Genomic DNA, 19,953 nt, shown 5'->3' with positions numbered 1-19,953 from the left:
TCTACCAGTGGACGTCCCCAAAGTTTCCATAACTCTTTGCAAATCTTTGGATGGAGAGTCCATTCGTTTGGAAGCATTTGATGTTGACGGCTGAGGAGATCCGCACGAACGTTCTGCTGTCCTGAAACGAATCTCGTTAGAATCGTTTTATTTCTTAGCTTCGCCCAAAGTAAGATTTCCCTCGTTATCCTGAACAGGGACCGAGATAGAGTTCCTCCCTGTTTTTTGATATACGCGAGTTGTCCGAGTTGACTTGTACAATTCGTCCCACAATCCTTGACTCGAAGCATTGAAGTGCCAAACGAATCGCTTCTAGCTCCTTGAGGTTTATGTGCCAGGACCTCTGTTCCCCTCTCCAGAGGCCTGACACCTCCTCCTCCCCCAGTGTTGTTCCCCAGCCCGTCATGGATGCGTCTGAGAACAACACTAGGTCTGGGCTCAGAACTTTGAGGGACATCCCTTCCGATAGCTTGATGGGATCGGACCACCACTTCAAATGCTCTTTGATCGACTGAGGGATTCTCAAAATCTCGTCTAGGTCTTTCTTGTTCTTCCAGTTGTCTGCTAGGAAAAACTGAAGCTGTCTGAGGTGCAGCCTTCCCAGAGAAACAAATTTCTCCAGCGAGGAAATGGTCCCCAGCAGACTCATCCATTCCCTCGCCGAGCATATTTCCTTCTCTAAGAAGACCGATACTTTCTCTAAGCATTTTAGCTGACGTTCTATGGATGGAAATGCTTGAAAAGCCACTGAATCCATCTGAATCCCCAGATACACGATGGACTGTGTGGGAATCAGATGGGACTTCTCGAAGTTGACCAGAAGGCCTAGGTCCTTCGTCAGCTGTAATGTCGTGTGTAGGTCCTCCAGGCACTTTTCCTTTGACGTGGACCGGATCAGCCAATCGTCTAAGTAGAGTGAGACTCTTATCTTTGAGAGATGGAGCCATCTTGCTACATTTCGCATCAGAAGCGTGAATATCATAGGGGCTGTACTCAGCCCGAAACAGAGAGCTCTGAATTGGAAGACCTGTCCTTTCAGAACGAATCTGAGGAACTTCCTGGACTGAGGGTGGATCGGAACATGGAAATAGGCGTCTTGGAGATCCAAGGACACCATCCAATCTCCTGGTCTCAGGGAAGCTAAAACAGACTGTGCAGTTTCCATCTTGAATTTTATTTTCCTTACAAAAAGATTCAGTACTGCTTACGTCTAGGACAGGTCTCATCCTCCCGAGTGCTTCGGAACAAGGAAAAGCCTGTTGTAGAAGCCTGGAGAGTTCCGTGATACAACTCTTTCTACTGCTCTCTTTTCCAACATTTGATCCAAAAGGTCTAATAAGATCTGTTGCTTCGAATCCTGATAAGAGGGCGAAAGGTCTATTGGCTCTATGCTTAATGGAGGTTTTGATAGAAACGGGATCTTGTAACCTTTCTCGATCACTTCGAGTGACCAAGAGTTCGCCCCTCTTATCCTCCATGCTTCCGCGAAAAGAGTGAGTCTCGCCCCGACTGGTGCCTGGAGGGCCGAAAAGTCATTTCTTTCCCCTGGTTTTTGAGGGGGCTCTGCCCCTAGGGAAACTCCTCCCTCGAGCAGAAGCTCTCGAAGAGGCTCTTCCACGAAAGGGCTTATAATTCTTCCTAGAAGCTTGCGTGGTTCTTGAAGATGTCTGATCAGTAGGACGTTTCGAAGACCGAGACAATAAGTCCTGCGTCGCTTGTTCTTGGAGATTTACTGACAAATCCTTTACCATCGATTGAGGAAAAAGATGAGCAGAAAAGGGAGCGAACAACAATTCTGCTTTTTGCGCAGGCGACACTGACTTAGCTGTGAAGCTACAGAAAAGTGCTCGTTTCTTCAGGACTCCCGACGCAAAATGTGATGCCAGTTCGTCGGAGCCATCTCTTACTGCTCTGTCCATACATGACAAAATACTCGCTAAGTCCTCTAATGAAATAGAATCTGGGCTTCTAGACTGCACATCCAAGACGCCCAAACACCAATCTAGAAAGTTAAAAACTTCTAGAGTTTTGTAAAGGCCTTTGAGATGGTGATCTATCTCTGACATTGTCCAAGAAACTTTTGCTGATGCCAGGTAAGATCTTCTAGGTGCCTCCACTAAGTTGGCGAAATCCCCTTGTGCAGAAGCAGGGATTCTTAAACCTGCTCTTCTTCTGTCTCATACCACTTCCTGATCTTCCACTAAGCTTTGTGGAAAAGTGCAAAAGAAGTCTTGCCCTTTGTCTTTTTGGATTCCATCCAATCGTGGATTCTTTTAAAAGCCCTTTTAGTTGAGAGTGAGGTGGCCATTTTAACAAAATTTGGAGTCTTCCTTGCCTTCGAAGAGGTTAGTTGCAAAGGTGGAGAGAGAGGAACTGGAGCTCGAAACTTCTCGGGAAACAAATCTTTTAAAAGACGAGTTAAAGTCTTATAATCCACAGAGGATGAGGTTGTAGGATCCTCCTCCTCTTCTGAGACAGGCTCGCTTGACGATTTCTCTTCTAATGGAGACGTAGGCTTATCCTGAATTGAACGAGAAGAAACCGAAGTTTCACCGCCCTTTCGAAACGTAGGTCTTGCACTTGAAATCAATTTTGAAGAGGAGAGCCGGCTATGTTCTCCTAACCTTGACTCTCTCTCCGAATTTTCCAAACTAACGTCTTACGATTTCTCTTGACGAGCACCCATATTGTAGTTTCTACTACCTTGAAGCATAGGGCGCTTATCCTTCTGACTAGCGACCTGTTCTCTTCTTCCCAAGGTGACTTTATGCATCGGACGCCTAGCGTCCTCATTTGCGTCCTGATATGAAGGATGACGAGCGTCCTTATTAGAACTACGCCTCGCGTCCTCATTTGCGTCCTGACGTGATGGACGTCGTGTAAACGCTCCTTTAAAACGGTCTTGAGTTGTAATACGCCTCGCGTCCTCATATCCTTCTTCTGAACTAATATCATGAGTTTCAAGTCTATCCAGCCGACGTTTATGACACCGAGCGTCCCGAGAAGCGTCCTTACGAGCGTCCTGATTAGTAAGGCGTTTCTTCTGTTGAATACTCTCTTCCTGTAAGCCAAGATCAATTCCTTCCAATTGTGAGCGATCCTTCTGAACGTTCTTCGACTCTTGGAAAAGACGACGGCCGCCTGTGCGGCACCTATTGTCTTTTTCTCTTTCGCCAATACTTCTAGAGAGACTTATCAGCAGGACTGCTTGCGCGTTCCTGATTGAGTCAATGAGGTCTAGAAGGCGACGAATCAGAAGAGGACGAAGAACGAAGAGAAGCCGCAGGAGAACGTCTAGATTTCTTGATGGGTAGCTATAGATCTTTTTTATGACTACGCGATCTTTCTTCTTTCATGGCGAAAAACGCATCCGACTGTTGACGAATCGCTACGAGGGTCTTTTTTGATGGTGAAGAACCATATGATGGAATGATCCTTTGAGAAGAAGATGGGCGAGGGGACGCCTTCTGCCTTCTCTCCGGACACGAATCAGGACGCTCAGAAAGCGTCCTGAATCTCTTGTGTGGGATACTGTCTTCGAAGTCTTCCGGAGAAGACCGAAGCGTAAATCGAGGTGGAGGAAGCTCTTGATCTCCCGATGAAGCGTCCTCTTCCGTAAGACCTTTCCTAAGAGGGCGAGAAAGACGACGGCCGCCAGTGCGACGTCTTACGTCTTCCTTACCACTCTCAATTGGAGAGGCTGCGTCCTCTTCCGTAAGACCTTTCCTAAGAGGGCGAGAAAGACGATGGCCGCCAGTGCGACGTCTTACGGTTTCCCTTTACCACATCTCAATTGGAGAGGCCTTCCAAGATTCCCACCCACGGTGAGGTGAGGACGTCTCGGAGGAAGAGAAGCATTCCTTCAAGATTCGAGCTTGCGCACGATCCTTGGCAGCCTGGGATGCGTCTTCAGGATCTGCCGAAGGGACGCCAGACCGGTGTTTAATTCCCGTAACCCTCCTTCGGCCTTCGACATGTCCATTCCCTGTGTTCTGGGAGTCCGACAGAGGTCTCAACCTGGAGGCATTATAGGACCGATCTGACGCCCCCTCCACATCACTAGGGGCACTAACATTATCACTACACTTTTGCACATTAGATTGTAGCACACTCATTTTCGATTCAAGGTTCCGAATCGATTCCAAAATGGTAGAAAGGGCATTCCCTTCGGTAACGATCACTTCCTTATCTGAAGTTGAAATTACAGGGTTATGCGTAACATGTTCTACAGTTATGTTAGATTGAGCAACTTTATCACTTTGACTTTTAACAGAAGCACTCCTGGAGGAAGACTTCCTAATTCTGTCACGCTCAAGTCTACAAATGTAAGATTCATACGCCTTCCATTCGACATTAGTTAACACTTCGCATTCTTTGCACCTATCATCCAACAAGCAAACATGCCCTCTACAATTCACACACACCGTGTGAGGATCTACCGAGGCTTTTGGTAGCCTCACCTTACATTCTTCTACACCACACACTCTGAAACTAGAAGAACTAGATCCAGACATCTCAATTCTAAGAAAAATCAAAAGCAAAATCAAAATCCAAACCACAGTAGCGTATGCCAAATCACTAAGCCAAGTCCGAAACCAAAAGACAATCCAAATACTCAAGTGACAAATGGGGTTTTCAAAAATCCTAGGCGGAGCTCTGTAAACAGTTGTTTACCGACCGGCGACAGAAGAAAATCTGAATAGCAAATGGGAATGATTCCTGGTATCCGCCTCCCAGCGGCGGGAATGGGTACTAACCACCTAGCCGACCACTGCGTTTGCCGGGAGTTTCGAAATTCTGTCGGTCGTCAGAGAATACAGCTATATATATATCTGGCAGGTAAGTGTCATGAACAAAAGGACGGTTTTATGTACAAGCAGGCATCTTCATTTCATATAGTGATAGTACCTATGTAGTTGTCATTAAGGGTATCGGCGGCATGTAATTTTGGTGATATTGGCTCAAATTCGTGAAAATGAGTTATTGTCATATTTCCAGTTCTGGGTCCGGGCCATTGCCACGCGTAAGATAATATCGATACGAAGGCTTTTAAATGGTTTAAGGGGACCGTCCGCTATGGCGGATGACATGTCAACTTGAAAAAATTAAGAATCGAGTTATTACTTGTATCTATGCAGAAACATGCCGTGCATGCTTTCCAGAAGTTTCAGCCAATTATTTTTACAAATAATGAAGATATAGCAGTTTTTAAATGATGACATCATCGTAACTGCGTCGTCTTTATGATTGAGTTTGACAGAATTGTTTTTGCGTGTTTATTTTTGCATATATACAGGGATTTTTTCAGATTTTTTTTGAGATTCTCATACATCTGGTAGCAATGAAAGGTAGTGTGAGTTGAGAGCTGGTCAGAGCGGCTATTTATAGGCGAGAGCCGCGAGACAAAGAGAATGACTCAGTTACGCCACAGACGTCAAAGGAGTTACATGCCCTTCGTCACTTGCGTTTGGTCACTAGCTATTTACGTTGTTTTTATAACTTCTTAGTGAACTTATAGCAATGCCGAAGTTACCTAAGATCAAGAAGGCTACTCGGCAACTAAAGCTAGCAAAATTAGCGAAGGCCAGGAGTGTGCTGAAAGAAAAACACAAAAATTCATTGTTATCAGCACCCTCATTGTCTCATGTCTCACCGTCAATATCATTGTCTGGTGTCATGCTGAGGGTATTAATACCACTTTTAGGGTTAAGACCAGGATCCTTGATGTAGAAATCAACAATAAAAGTACAAATAAAGTAATTATAATAATGTTGTTTTGACTTTTATAAGAAAAAAGCGAAATTTACATAGCAAATCTTTGGGAGCTCATAACTCAAAAACATACTTATGTGCATGTCGGTAACCATTACTCGGTTATTTATTATCCAATTTTGGAGATAAAGATATCATTTGAAAGAGGAATAAAAATCCCATAATTCTGTGTAACAGAATTTTGATTTCTTTTTATTTTTTTTATTTTTTGAGTAGACTAAAAAAGAAAAAAAAATCATAAAAAAAAACAAAAACAAAATTCTGTCACACAGAATTGTTCCGTATATAAAGAAGTGCTTATGGTATGATTTTCAATACAACTGATGTCATATTAGCGGAGAAATCTCTACTTATTTTTTTTTTTTAAATCATAATTTTTGCTAATAAAACTAAAAGTTTTTGCTCAAATGACTTGAAATTTTATATGATGAAGGTGTTAAATATATCTAAAACATATATGAAAATTATCTATTTTGCGTAATAAATAAAAAAAAAATAGACATCATAGCGGATGGTCCCCTTATCCCTCTTACGCCGACTGGACGTATTTTATGTTGACATTTTTTGTCTCCTGTGTGCCGACTGGACGTATTTTACGTCGACTTACAAAAGTTTTTTTTAAAATTTGCGGAAAAATACTTATAGGCCTACCAGCCTAAAACTTTTGAATCACGCGCCATGGGGGATGCTGGGAGTTCACGGATCAAAGGTGTTGTTTTAGTTTCAATCGTTATGCAGGCGCAAGCGCAAATTTCTTTCTTGCTGCACTAAAAAGTATCTGTGACACATCTCTGAAATTATTTCGTCACTTTGACATAATTTTTGTACCATTGTAAATTAGCCGTTACATGAAGTATTATATATGAAAATGTGCGCCTTTTTATGTAGAATACAACAATAAAATACTCATGATTGTAGCTTTTATCAGTTTTGAGATATTTTCATATAAATAATAATTGACAAAATTTCAACCTTCGGTCAACTTTGACACTACCGAAATGGTCAAAAAATGCAATTGTAAGCTAAAACTCTTATATTTTAGTAATATTCCATCATTTACCTTAATTTTGCAACTAATTGGAAGTCTCTAGCACAATATTTTGATTTATGGTGAATTTATGAAAAATCTTTTTCCTTACGTCCGCGCGGTAACTCTTCCGAAAAAATCATGTGCGATTGTCGTAATGTTTGCACCATTTTAAATTAGCCGTTACATAAAGTTTTATATATGAAAATGTGCGCAATTTCATGCACAATAAAACTAAAAACAACCCATGGTTGTAGCTTTTATCAGTTTTGAAATATTTTTATATAAATAACGATAAGTGCCAAAATTTCAACCTTCGGTTAACTTTTGACTATCGAAATGGTCGAAAAATGCAATTGTAAGCTAAAACTCTTATATTCTAGAAATATTCAATCATTTACCTTCATTTTGCAACAAATTGGAAGTCTTTAGCACAATATTTCAATTTATGGTGAATTTATATATATAAAAAAAAAATTTTCCTTACGTCCGCATAGTAACTCTTCCGAAAAAATCATACGTGCGTTTGTTGTAATGTTTGCACCATTTTGAATTAGCCGTTACTTAAAGTCTTATATATGAAAATGTGTGCAATTTCATGTAGAATACAACAAAAAATAATTGAAGGTTGTAGCTTTTCTCATTTTCGAAATATTTGCATATAAATCACGTTGAATAGAAAAAAAACCACGTTCCGTCAACTTTGACTCTACCGAAATGGTCAAAAAACGCAATTGTAAGCTAAAACTCTTACAGTCTAGTAATATTCAGTCATTTATCTTCATTTTGAAACAAATTCAAAGTCTCTAGCACAATATTTAGATTTATAGTGAATTTAAAAAGAAAAAACTTTCCTTCCCTCAGTGCGCAGATTCTCCGCCGCAAATCTTCAAAATGCGTACGTCGCATTCTCGGAATATTTGCTCCGTTTCATATATGAAAATATGCGCAATTTCATGTAGAATACAAAAAAAAATTATTGAAGGTTGTAGCTTTTCTCAATTTTGAAATATTTGCATATAAAAAAAATATTTAAAAAATCCGACATTCGGTCAACTTTAACTCATCCAAAATGGTCAAAGACTGCAATTGTAAGCTAAAAATCTTACAGTATAGTAATATTCAATCATTTATCTTCATTTTGAAACAAATTGGAAGTCTCTAGAACAATATTTCTATTTATGGTGAATTTTTGGGAAAAAAATTTTTTTTTTACATCCGCACGTTACAAATTCATGCATTATTTTGTGATAATATTTTCTCTGTGTTGCTTTGATCGTTTTACAATGTGTTTCATACCAAGATGATTGCAATTTAGTGTACAATACAACGAAAACAAAATTAACTCGTTAGCTTAACCGTTTTGCTCACAGCGTGATTTAAATATAATTATATATGAAATTTTGTTTTTGCGCTATCATATATCGCATTGTTTATATATGATAATGATTTTTTTTTCATTTCTGATGGTTGCATACTAAACTTCAGGCAATGACAAAAAAAAGGAGCCAAAAATGAACTCTTAATCTTGAAAACTAAGCGCGCTGTGATTTTAGAAAAAAAAAAAAAAAAAAAAAAAAAAAAAAAAAAAAAAATCCGCTTCGGCACTCACTTCGAGACCCCCTAGGCATACGGGAGACGGTTTTTATTATACCCCTTAGGCGTTTAAGGGTTAATTGGTCATGTTAACTTAGATGTAGTAATGTGATTTATCAGCAGTAGTGACTGAAAATGTGACAGGCATAGTAGACCTAACCTAGTATTGTTCTATCAAAAAATTAAACTCGCCATGGAGACATGATGTACAGTATGCATACAAATGCAAGAAAAACCCAGAAAAAAAAGGTTAGAGTGGACTGAGTTGGATTCTGCTCTGATTGAGTGTTACTCTAGGACTAACGCTGAATTTTCCAAATATATAAACTTGCATGTGAGTGCCAAGTGAACAACAAAAACCAAGACTACTTTTTTCTCATCAAAAATGTGTTGAGTACTGAGGTATCACTGTTCTTCAGCTATTCTTCCTGCTCCCCCAACTCCTTCACACTCAGTGTGTCCCAAAGGTAGCAATATGCTCAAGTTCCTCTTGAGGTTTGTCCATCTGTATCATAAGGCCAACTCACTTTTCTTATCCATGTGGTTGTTTAATGCATTTTGGGCATCCAAAGTCTGTGTATAATTTTAAATCCAAAGCACTTGCGAGTGTTCACCACCCATCCCATTTTTACAACAAACTTATTGCCACATGTTTGGATGTACTTTTTTTTCTTGTATCGTTTCCAGTCAACAAACTAAGTTTTTATTTATTTATTTTTTTTTTTCATATTCAGTCACTTCTCCATACTGATCATGTTCTTTAGACCATTTCCATCATGTCTTCTGTATTATTAGGTTTGTTAGAAAAATAGTTTTACAATAAAACATGTTTCTTCTACAAATCCCTTCATCATTAATTTACAGTACCCCCCACACTTCTCTACACTATTCAAGATGGAGGTTGACAAGGAAGAATGATGCCTTCCCTTTTGAGCTAATGGAGTGTTAACTTGGCATGCACAGTGGAAGAATGATCATTGTAAGGTCTTCCAAAATTGGTGTGATGGGGAACCATTCTTTAGGAGTAAGGCTGTTGTTATGATTACCCGTAATGGATTTATAGAAAAAGTGTTTTGTAAAAAAAATGAGTGAGTTCAATTGATAAATATGAGGCAGAAAGTAAGCACAGAGTTGGTAAAATTGCTGCAGAAAATGCACACTAAGCTATTCTTCTTTCCCTTACCTCTAGCACTGCCTAGACAATCTCATTAGTTTAGGTGTGCTTACGTTTACAATTCACATGAAAAAAAAAGGATGGACGGCAGACAATTCACATAAAAAAAAAAAAGGATGGATGGCAGACTTAAGCTTGCTGAATTTTTATAGGCTGAAGATGCATAAACAGGTGTTTTCAGTGATAAATTTAATTGAATCTTTGGATGAGGGGTAGTCTCAAAAGTTAGCTAGCATAAACAAATAGTCAGATGAAGAATATCTTTTGCCTCTCGAACGGCGTGATTGGCATGGTCTTGGCTTGCCGCGTTGGTGGTCGTGAGTTCAATTCTTGGGCATTCCATTGAGGTGTGAGAGATGTGTATTTCCGGTGATAGAAATCCACTCTCAACGTGGTTCGGAAGTCACATAAAGCTGTTGGTCCCTTCACTGAATAACCACTGGTTCCATGCAACGTAACAACACCATACAAGTAATCTCGAGTAAAAATAACTAGAGTTATGGTGATTAGTTTATTTGGAAACAGGTTACTGGGCATATTAGAGGTTCATAAGCACTATTCCTGCCAACAACTTTTTTCCTTCAGGATAGGGCTACAGTTTATTTTTTCATCATTTGTCACATGATGAAGTTGAATGTAAAAAATTTGCATTCCTTCAAGTTTATGTTTAATTGATAGAACTCATATTTAGTTGATCCTATGATGCCAAGAGCTGAAGTCTTGTCCTCTCCTGAAAGGGTGGGTTGGTCAAGGCACATTCTGCATCTTATACATTGTCGTTAAGCAGCCTTTAACCTCTAGATATCGATATCCAGGCTTATATGTCACCAAGCTGTATAACTTAAGTATTCTTTTACCTTTTACGGTGACATGCAACTTTGCAACCAGTAACCCCATATATATGTATACAGGCCTCTTGTTATCATAAAACTACTTCTGCTGCACATTGAAATCTTTATTCAGTAGAATCCTCTAATCCAGTGCCATTACGATATCTAGATGTTTAGTAATTTTCTGGGAATTGTGAAATTATTGAACTGCGAGGATCACGGAGCCGAGCCCTGGACAGTCCAGGTCCTCAGGGACGGTTACCAAATCCTCTTTCTAGACCAGAAGCCTCCCCTGACAGGGGAACCGGCCAATCTGTCTTCTCAGCCCTGGAACCCCGGTCATAGGGAGGCCCTAAGGCTAGAACTTCAAGCACTGCTGGAGAAGGGAGCCCTCCAGCAGGTGGTAGATCACTCCCCTGGGTTCTTCAGTCACCTTTTCTTGGTGGAGAAGTCGTCAGGGGGGTGGCGACCGGTCATAGATCTTTCGGTCCTCGACTCGTGTATCCTAAAGACGCCCTTCAAAATGGAAATGCCAGGCTCGGTGCTGGCTTCCGTGAGAGAAGGGGATTTCATGATGTCCCTGGATCTCAAGGATGCCTACTTCCAGATCCCGGTACACCCGTCCTCCAGGAAGTACCTGCGCATAAGGTGGGAGGACCAGAGCTTGCAGTTCAAGTCGCTCTGCTTCGGGCTGGCAACGGCTCCGCAAGTGTTCACGAGGGTGTTCTCCCTGGTGTCGTCTTTGGCCCACAAGAGAGGTATACGCCTCCTCAGGTACCTAGGCGACTGGCTACTCCTTTCCTCCTCAAAGGAGCGCTTGGTAGAGCAGAGGGACTCCCTCCTGGCCTTTTGCAAAACCCTGGGAGTCGTCGTGAACTGGGAGAAGTCCCAGCTGGTCCCCTTCACCAGGATGGTGTATCTGGGGATGGAGTTGGATACGGAGGTGGGGTGAGCTTTCCCATCAGAGGACAGACTGGCAAACCTCCGAAGAATCGCCTGCAACTTCCTGAGCCACTCCCCGAGACCGGCAAAGGAGTGGCAAAGGCTATTAGGCCACCTGGTTTCCCTAGAAAAACTAGTCCCCCGGGGAAGGCTGAGATTAAGGCCCCTACAATGGGACCTGAAAGTAGGGTGGTCCTAGAAGGAGGAAACACCTCAAAAGCCGGTTCCCATCTCGTCCGGGTGTGCCCCTCGGGTCAGTGCCCCCGGAGATGCTCCTGTTTACGGACGCATCGAAGGTAGGCTGGGGGGGGGCCCACCTGAAGTCCCTCTCGGCGGGAGGGATATGGTTGCAAGAGGAGAGCACCTTCCACATAAACAAACTGGAGCTCTTGGCAGTGAAGCGTGCCCTGGAAGCTTTCAAGGAGGCAGTGGGAGGACACACTGTCTCTCTGATGTGCGACAATGCCACGGTGGTCGCCTACGTCAAGAAGCAGGGGGCCTGAGATCACAGGATCTCTGCGGATTGACGGAGGAAATCTTGAGCCGAGCCGAAGCCCTCAGTACCTCCATGACAGCAAGGTTCGTTCCCGGTAAGAAGAACGTAATCGCCGACGGCCTCAGCAGACGGGGTCAGGTGGTGGGATCCGAATGGTCCCTACACCCCAAGGTAGCGAGAGAGCTAATAGGAAAGTGGGGGTCCCCATCCTTGGACCTATTTGCAACAAGGCTAAATGCCAAACTGCCGGTGTACTGCTCCCTGCCAGACCCAGCCGCGTTTTGGGAGGATGCGTTCCAGCACCCGTTGGACAGCCTGGACATGTACGCGTTCCCTCCCTTTGGAGTCCTCAGGCAGGTCCTCAACCATCTAAGGAAGGCGAAAGGGGCGGCCCTCACGTTGGTGGCCCCTTGGTGGCCGGACAGGGAGTGGTTCCCGGACCTTCTAGAGTTGGCCTCTCTACCGCCTTGGGAGCTGCCCCCCTTCGAGAGGTTCCACGGGAACATTCCAGCCCTCTCCCTTCATGGCTGTAGACTATCAAGCGGCTGTTAAATGGGAGGGGGTTCTCAGTGAGGGTGGCCTCTCACATCTCCGGTTACTTGAGGGAGTCCTCCTCTAACATCTACCAGGCAAAGTGGAAGGTTTTCGAGGCCTGGTGTAGGAGGAGGGGCCTGGAACCCCTCCGAGCAAAGATCCCAGACATCGCAGATTTCTTGACCTACCTGAGTTTGGACAGAGGCCTGTCAATTCCGGCGGTCAAAGGAGCCAGGGCCACATTAAGCCAGGTCTTCTCCCTGAAAGGGCTGGATCTGGGGAACTCGAAACCACTGTCCTTGCTCATAAGGAGCTTTGAGCAGAAGTGTCCCCCCAGCGCCGGCTTGGTTCCCCGCTGGGATGTTGCGATAGTCTTGGACTCCCTGAAGAAGCCCCCTTTCGAGCCACTCAATGACATCCTGGATAGGGAGCTGAGCCTCAAGACGGTCTTTCTGCTAGCTCTGGCCTCCACAAACCGGGTGGGAGAGCTCCACGGCCTGTCGTACGTAGTGGCCCACACGAGGGGGTGGAAAGAACTCTCATTCAGGTTTGTCCCCTCCTTCGTGGCTAAGAATCAGCACCCCTCGGTCTCGGATCTCAGGTTCGTGGAGTTTTCCATCCCTGCCCTCCCGAAATCGGACCAGCCTAAGGATCTCCTCCTTTGTCTGGTGAAGGCAGTACGGAAGTACATGGAAAGGACAGCTCGGTTCAGGCCTGAGGTAAAGAACCTCTTCGTCACCACGGGGAGATTGAAAAAGGCAGCTTCGAAAAACACCATCTCCTGGCTGAGAGAAACCATCAGGAGGGCCTATGAGAAGGGGGGCCTTTCCCCTCCAAAGGGAGCCAGGCCCTATGACATCAGGGGAATTGGGCCTTCGCTTTTGTTCTCAAAGAACATGGCAGTGGACCAGGTCCTGAGGGCAGGAGTCTGGAATAGGCAGTCGACGTTCACAGCCCACTATCTAAAAGACTGTACGTGGAGGTCGCTCGATGCCTTTGAGATTGGCACCGTGGTGGCAGGCCAGCAACAGGTCTAGGTCCCCTCTTCACCCTTCTTGGGGTGGACGGGCCAGTGTGTATTAAGTGTGAGTGAGTGTGTGTGACTGTTCCTCATACCCCCCCTGATCCTTGTCCTTGTTCCCCCTGGGCTTTCGGAGGAAGTGAGGAATCCAGGATACTCAAGTAAAATAAGCGGGAGTGCATATGGTATTCAGTACAACCCACAGTTTTACATGTCAAGGTTTTGTTATACCCGCACTAGGCTTGCTTTAGGACCTCCCCGGACCAACCCCCAGTATAACGGAGCAGGGTTGAGTTCCAAGGGGAGCAGTCGCCCCTCCTCTGACCTAGCACCTTTGGGGCTGTTCCTCCCCTAACCTTTGCCCTCCTCCATAGGAGTAAGTCTCCACTGTAATGGTTCGAGGTAAGTATCTCGCATTGGAACAAATCACAAATTCTTGGTAATTTGTATTTTTCCTAGCGATACTTACCTCGAACCATGGAAGTATATCCCTCCCTTCCAGCCCCGCTGAAGCTTAGGGGAGGCACCTCGGAGTTGAGTAAGAAGGACTAGCAATAGGTCAGTAGGATAACGTGGTCTTCGACCCCCAAGGGCATAGGCCTGGCCTGGGTGTGGTGTATAACCAGTTTTTTCTGGTCGGACCCAGATCGACATCCGGGAATCTCCACTGTAATGGTTCGAGGTAAGTATCGCTAGGAAAAATACAAATTACCAAGAATTTGTGATTTTTAATTGTCCTTTTTTAAACAAAATCGAATTCTTATATACACACATCAGAATACTACTTGATGGGTGGAATAAAAAAGAAAAGGAAAGGAAAAACATTGCCCACCTCATACTTCCCCACAAGTGGCAGACTGTTCATAATGTTGACACTTCTACCCCTGGGAAGCACTCAGGTTGTAGAAAAGACAAAATCTTCTTTTAGGGCTTGTTACGTGATTGCTACTGCAGGTGAAAGGATCATAAATAAAGGTTGCCTGTGAAAATATAAATTTAAAGGTAAAAGTTTCCCTTTTTCTTTTCTCTGTAGTGATTATGAAATATTGGTAGGAAAAAATCCTGAAAAGAACTCCCATATTCAAAATAGCTTGTGTTGGGGTTATTTTTATTTTTTCCCAGGTTGTGATTTCCAAAACAGAAGTGTTTCTTAAACACTGGGAAATATAGATAACCAGCAGTGATTATTGTAAATCTTTGGGTTAGGCAACCAGTCCAGTCTATGTATGTTCCAAACATTGTTTCCTATTGAACACAGCTGGTGTGTGTAATTTTCTTTGATAGTTTTCGGTTTGCATTATGATACTTACTCTGGTGTTATTTTGTGCTTACTCTGGTGTTCGATACTTTTGGTTTATTACATGTTGAATAAAAAGTCAAATTAGCATGTTAAATTTAACCAATAAAAGAATTAAATTTCTCCACTTACGAAAAATTTATGTAAATATTACCCATAGTTAGGAAAGTATGTTTTTGACATATGAGAGTAGTTTGGTAAATTTGTTTATGCCTTGAAGTTAGATAAATTTTCTCTCTATTGATAATATTAGTGATATTGGATTTTTTATTTTACCAAAAACTAAAGATGATAATTGTTGTGTGATATATTTCCTCTGTCTCTCTCTATTGTGAATGAGTGTTCAAGGGGTGCCTGTATTATTTGTACACAGCTGATGTGGTGCACTGTAAGCATTATTTAAGGTTCTTTGTAACGTGCCTTCAGCCCCCTATGTTGCTTTTTCTCTATCTCCATTCGTATTCTCTTTCTTCCATCGTACTTTACTCTCTCTCTCCTAACAATTGATTCATGGTGTAACTGTAAGCATTTTCTCCTGTTACAACTTCATAGGTCCCAGTGCTTGGTGTTTAGCCTAAGTTCTATATTCAATTCAATTCATAGCTATTACCAAGTCTGTGCCAAAGATGAATGTTTTGGAGGTGTGACATTATATAAACTGATTTCTATTTTTTTTTTTTTCCCAGATCTGTCGTAAACATTAGTCTGCTTGGAGCTGATGGGGAGTGTGGTGTGCCTTTAATGGTACAAAAGGAGAGGTCTGAAGTGTTTGTAAATAAATTCTTGATCCTGTGAAGGTACAGGTGTGGCTTTGATTAATATTCAAGTAAATAACCAGTGTCATTGTGAGTGACAGCAACATTGAATATATTTGGTTTCCCTAAGAAGTGAAGTTTTTGTGTTAAACAATAGTAACCAGTGATGCTTTGCAGGTTGTTTGCAATGTATATTTTGAATTCATATCATTTTGGACATTGTTGAAATGTTGACTTCCCAAAAAATGTAAATAAACCTGCACCTGTATAGTTAAACAGTACCATGAAGGTTGGAAAATTGGGATTTGCTTCTAGTAAAGACAGGCATAGAATCTGAAATCACCAGTAAAACTGAATAAGACTTGAGTTGTGTGGGAAACTTGCACAGCAACCAGAAGTGGCAGCTGCGTTGACTTAGCGCAAGGTAACTTGTGGTGCTCATTCTCTGTGTGGCATTCCTCAACTGTTGTTGTGTGTATATACCTAACCCATAAGTTGCCTTTCACACTTTTCTCCTTGTGTAAATGTATGATGCTTTATAATAGAAGGGAATGAAAGAATGATGATGAAAGAAGCATTTTCATAGTGAGATTATTACTTTTTTTTTTCTTCTTCATTTGAGCAGTAAGTGCAAGAAGAAAGTTTTGTTGAACATGTTCAGAAGTTTTATCTATTACAGGAAGACAGTCACCTTATACACAGTCACTTTTGCCTTCACATGGAAAAGTATAGGCTAGAATAGTGCTCTGTATTGCCTCATGGAAGCTTTATTTTTGTTTCTCTTTTGTTCTCTCTTCAGTGAATAGACCATATGTTAAAAATACTGTGACTTGGCTGCTTTTCCTATGTGTATGGTTATAATCAGGAGGTAAGTCCTGAAATATAATGTCTTCCTGTATTAGTGCTCTAATATCATTGTCCTTCTGTATTGAGGGACAGTATTAACCCACCATAATGATATATATACATATATCTCACTATACTACTTGAGATCTGTTGTGTGACAATTCTGGATGTTGTCTGACATGGGCCATATAATATAGGCATAATATGTGATTGGCTGAAAGGATTTTATGTCTGCAATAGCAGGAATGACCTGCACATAAAGTGAGAAAGGCTGTAGATTTTATTAGTTACAGTCTATCTCTTCATGTGATCATCTGTTTGCTGTCAGGAGTTTAAGAATAGAGTAGGTTAAGTTCTTCATTTTCTTTTTATAAACTGTAATGAGAGACTTCAAAGTCTCATTCCCAGCGTAAGAAGCACGTTTCAAGAGTAGAACTTGAAGTGCTGCCTATTTATTATATGTCAAGCATTGTTGAAGCAGTATAGCTGCATTTACCTATGTTGATATTTTAAGCTGAAAAATTCTGGTGCTTGTTTACAAGCAGTTATTTGTTAGTATATTTTTTTATTTATAAATACTGTATTGTGTAACGAGAGTGCTCATTTCAGTATATATCCTTGACGATTTATCATTTCCTGTCATCATCACAACATTTGTTGTTGATCGTACAATTAAGTCATATTACCTCAGTGCCACAAGTGATATTTCAGGTGTTTAGATCATGACTTTTGACTGATGTATATACTATATTTTTTTAGTTCTGGTTCTAAATAGTTAGTACAGTATATGCACAATCTGGTTTCTTAACAGAATTCCCTGTATGGCTTTTTGTTTGTATGTCAGGTGACTTGACAATAAGCAAAAATGCCTCTGTTGTCCTTTATTTTTTATTAGGAGTTGGAGAGTTCTTCAGGGTCTAATGTTTATCGGAGTGATGTATTCATTCAAATTTCACCTGGTGTGAGAACGTTCTGTCTTCTTACAGTGATCTTTACATCCTTCCTTTTCGTAATTCATGCATGCCTGATGTTTCAGGGGTAAAAATTTGTTATACGTGCAGTTTTGGTACTTTGACTTCAAAGTTTACCATGACTGGCAATACCAGAATTCCATTTAGGGACTGAGCTTGCCATCATAAACACCTAACCTAATGGGTATATGTATTGGCAAGTCATTCTTTTAATATAAAATGTAGCTAGTAGATAAGGCAAGCATTGACCATAATCCTTGTAAGGCAAACAAAAAATTTAATTGTATGATGACAACAAAATATTTGTGATATGATCAAGTAAGCTTCATTAATTCTGTAAGATTGTTTTTTATTTCAATGGAAAAAGAATCTGGTTCAAAATCAGAAAATTCCTATATCTTATTCTTACATTTTAGCAAAAAGAATTAATTGTAAAAGTTTGCTTGACACAGTTGCATGAGATCCCTATGAGTAAGGAACAGTGGCTTGCTATTTATTTCTTGTTCTCACTTTTTTACTGTAATTGTACTATGAAATATATTTGTTAATGGGATATACTGTCATGTTGTTTTACTGTTACCTTTTGCAGATGATGTGGATTCTAACTTTCTTAACCAGAAATGTATTTTAACATGAAGTCTGGTTGTGAAACAGTTTATCAAACATTGCATAATTTGCAATGAATTTTTATACATTTAACATTGGAAGTCTGGATGTGAAACAGATTATCAAACTGCATAATTTGCAATGAATTTTTATACATTCAATGTTTGACCATATTCTTTCCTTAAACATTAAATAATGTACTAATCACTTTTATGCTGGTTGGCGCTATGGTGTGAATAATACACTAAGAAAGCAAGCAAGTCTTCCTGTTCTTCAGAAATCATGCTGATGTATAGCACTTCTTATCCTACTTTCTTAATATCCCAGAGAAAATGAAGTAACTCATTTCTGGTAGATAGCAGTCTCGCATTTTATGCAAGGATGAGAATGTCAGAACTAATTAACCAAGGTCAATACTACTAGAAAATCATGGTTCTGGACCGGTGGAAACTACTATTTGCTAAGGCTTTCAACCAATTTATTACTTCTAAGATCTCGTAGGAATTTAATACAGTATCTCCTCAGGTTAAACACCAATTATCAGCTAATGAATGCTGTCTATTTATTGTTTTTTTAGACATGATTAATTGTAAGAAAATTCTGTAGTATCAAGAATTGTACTTTTTAGTGCATTTTAATGAAAGTGTTTTAAAAGAAAATTGGTTATACTGTTTAGTGTGGCCGTGAATTCGTTTCCTGGGCATTCCATTGAGGTGTGAGAGAGGTGTATTTCTGACTCTCGACGTGGTTCGGAAGTCATGTAAGGGTGTTGGTCCTATTACTGAATAACCACTGGTCCCATGCAACATTAAAATGCAAAGATCTGATACCAGAGAGCATTCTCAAGGAGCGATCCGCGAAGAACTTGTCCTCTCACAAAAAAATATCGTATATCACTAAGTGGCTAAGGACCTGCTCGGTGGAAATATACGCCGATGACCCTTACAACCTGCCTCCAAAGGGCCCTGCTGACCTAAGCCTACCTGTGGTGTACCACACTGCAGAAAATGCCTTCAAAACAGCAAAATCTCTCTCAGAAATAATTGGAAAAAACTCTGAAAAAATTGAGGAGACAAATGATAATTTATCAAGAATCTGGGACGTGATCAAAGGACTACAGGAATCCATAATCAGCCTTAAAAAGGTGGAATCAAATAACCTCACACGGATCTGGGATGCGATCAAAGGAGTGCAGGGATCGATAGACAATCGCACAAATAGCCACCAGACTACTACGAATGCGGCATCCAGTTTTTCCTCGCCTCCCAGCAACACGGAAGTGCCCCGTTCCGAGGGGACTGTTGACCCCCAAACCTCTTCTCCCTCCCCAGTGCCTCCGGTGGAAGATATATCCCCGGTGATGATTACTAGCCCTCGTAATCCTCCCCACCCTATCTCTCCCCCCAACCCCCCATCGTAGATGCAGATGAAACTGATCATGAGGGGTCTGGCGGCTGGCAGATACAAACAAGCAGAAAGAAGAGAAGAAACCTCCCGTTTGGCCGCTGGACGGCAGCCCAACATTCGTGTTTCACCTCGACCGACACCTGAGAAGAGATGCCACGTAGTAATTCACAATCTACGCTCGTCGGTGACGCAGGACGCCATAGTGGAGAGAGTCAAGTTTCTCACTGGCTCTGACCCACTCATCTCTCACGAACTCCCATGCAGGATTAAACATAAAGTGGCTTACAGGATTACCTGCCTATTTCAAACACCTCGACGTTCTTAAAGGCGAGAATTTCGGTCCTAATATATTAGTTCAAGATACAAACTAATCCGGGATCAACCCACCACCCCCAGGGGAACTTACTGACACTCCAACCAGGGTCATTTCCACCGCAACTGCCAGTCAACCCCCCACGGCGAGTGACTGCCCACTCCCCCTGGCTAACCCCCCATCCACCCAAATGATCAGCGCATTCATTTCCCATCTTCGTGAGTAGCCATGGATACATTAAACATAATCTCTTGGAATATCTTTGGCCTCAAGCGGATTATCCTCTTCTAAACATGTTCTGCAAAAACTTCAAAGGCATTATTGCACTGCAAGAAACGCTCCTCTGGCCACATGACCTTGCCATAT

The 19,953-nt window shown here is 41.8% G+C and overlaps 1 protein-coding gene across 3 annotated transcripts in view; it reads left to right on the top strand.

Moving 5' to 3' along the window:
* LOC135219318 (akirin-2-like) overlaps nucleotides 1-17,819 on the top strand; it is an 86,779-nt gene extending 68,960 nt beyond the window's left edge. For all 3 annotated transcript variants that reach the window (XM_064255985.1, XM_064255984.1, XM_064255983.1), the window contains exon 5: nucleotides 15,376-17,819. In XM_064255985.1, coding sequence (XP_064112055.1) covers nucleotides 15,376-15,386 — 11 coding nt within the window. In that variant the 3' untranslated portion in view covers nucleotides 15,387-17,819. The remainder of the gene's footprint in view (nucleotides 1-15,375) is intronic.
* The last annotated feature ends 2,134 nt before the right edge of the window (nucleotides 17,820-19,953 follow it).

The sequence above is a fragment of the Macrobrachium nipponense genome, chromosome 1, assembly GCF_015104395.2.
Source record: "Macrobrachium nipponense isolate FS-2020 chromosome 1, ASM1510439v2, whole genome shotgun sequence".
NCBI classification, from domain to species: Eukaryota; Metazoa; Arthropoda; class Malacostraca; order Decapoda; family Palaemonidae; genus Macrobrachium; species Macrobrachium nipponense.
The sequence above is the reverse complement of the archived record's forward strand: the minus strand, read 5'-3'. Positions and strand labels throughout refer to the sequence as shown.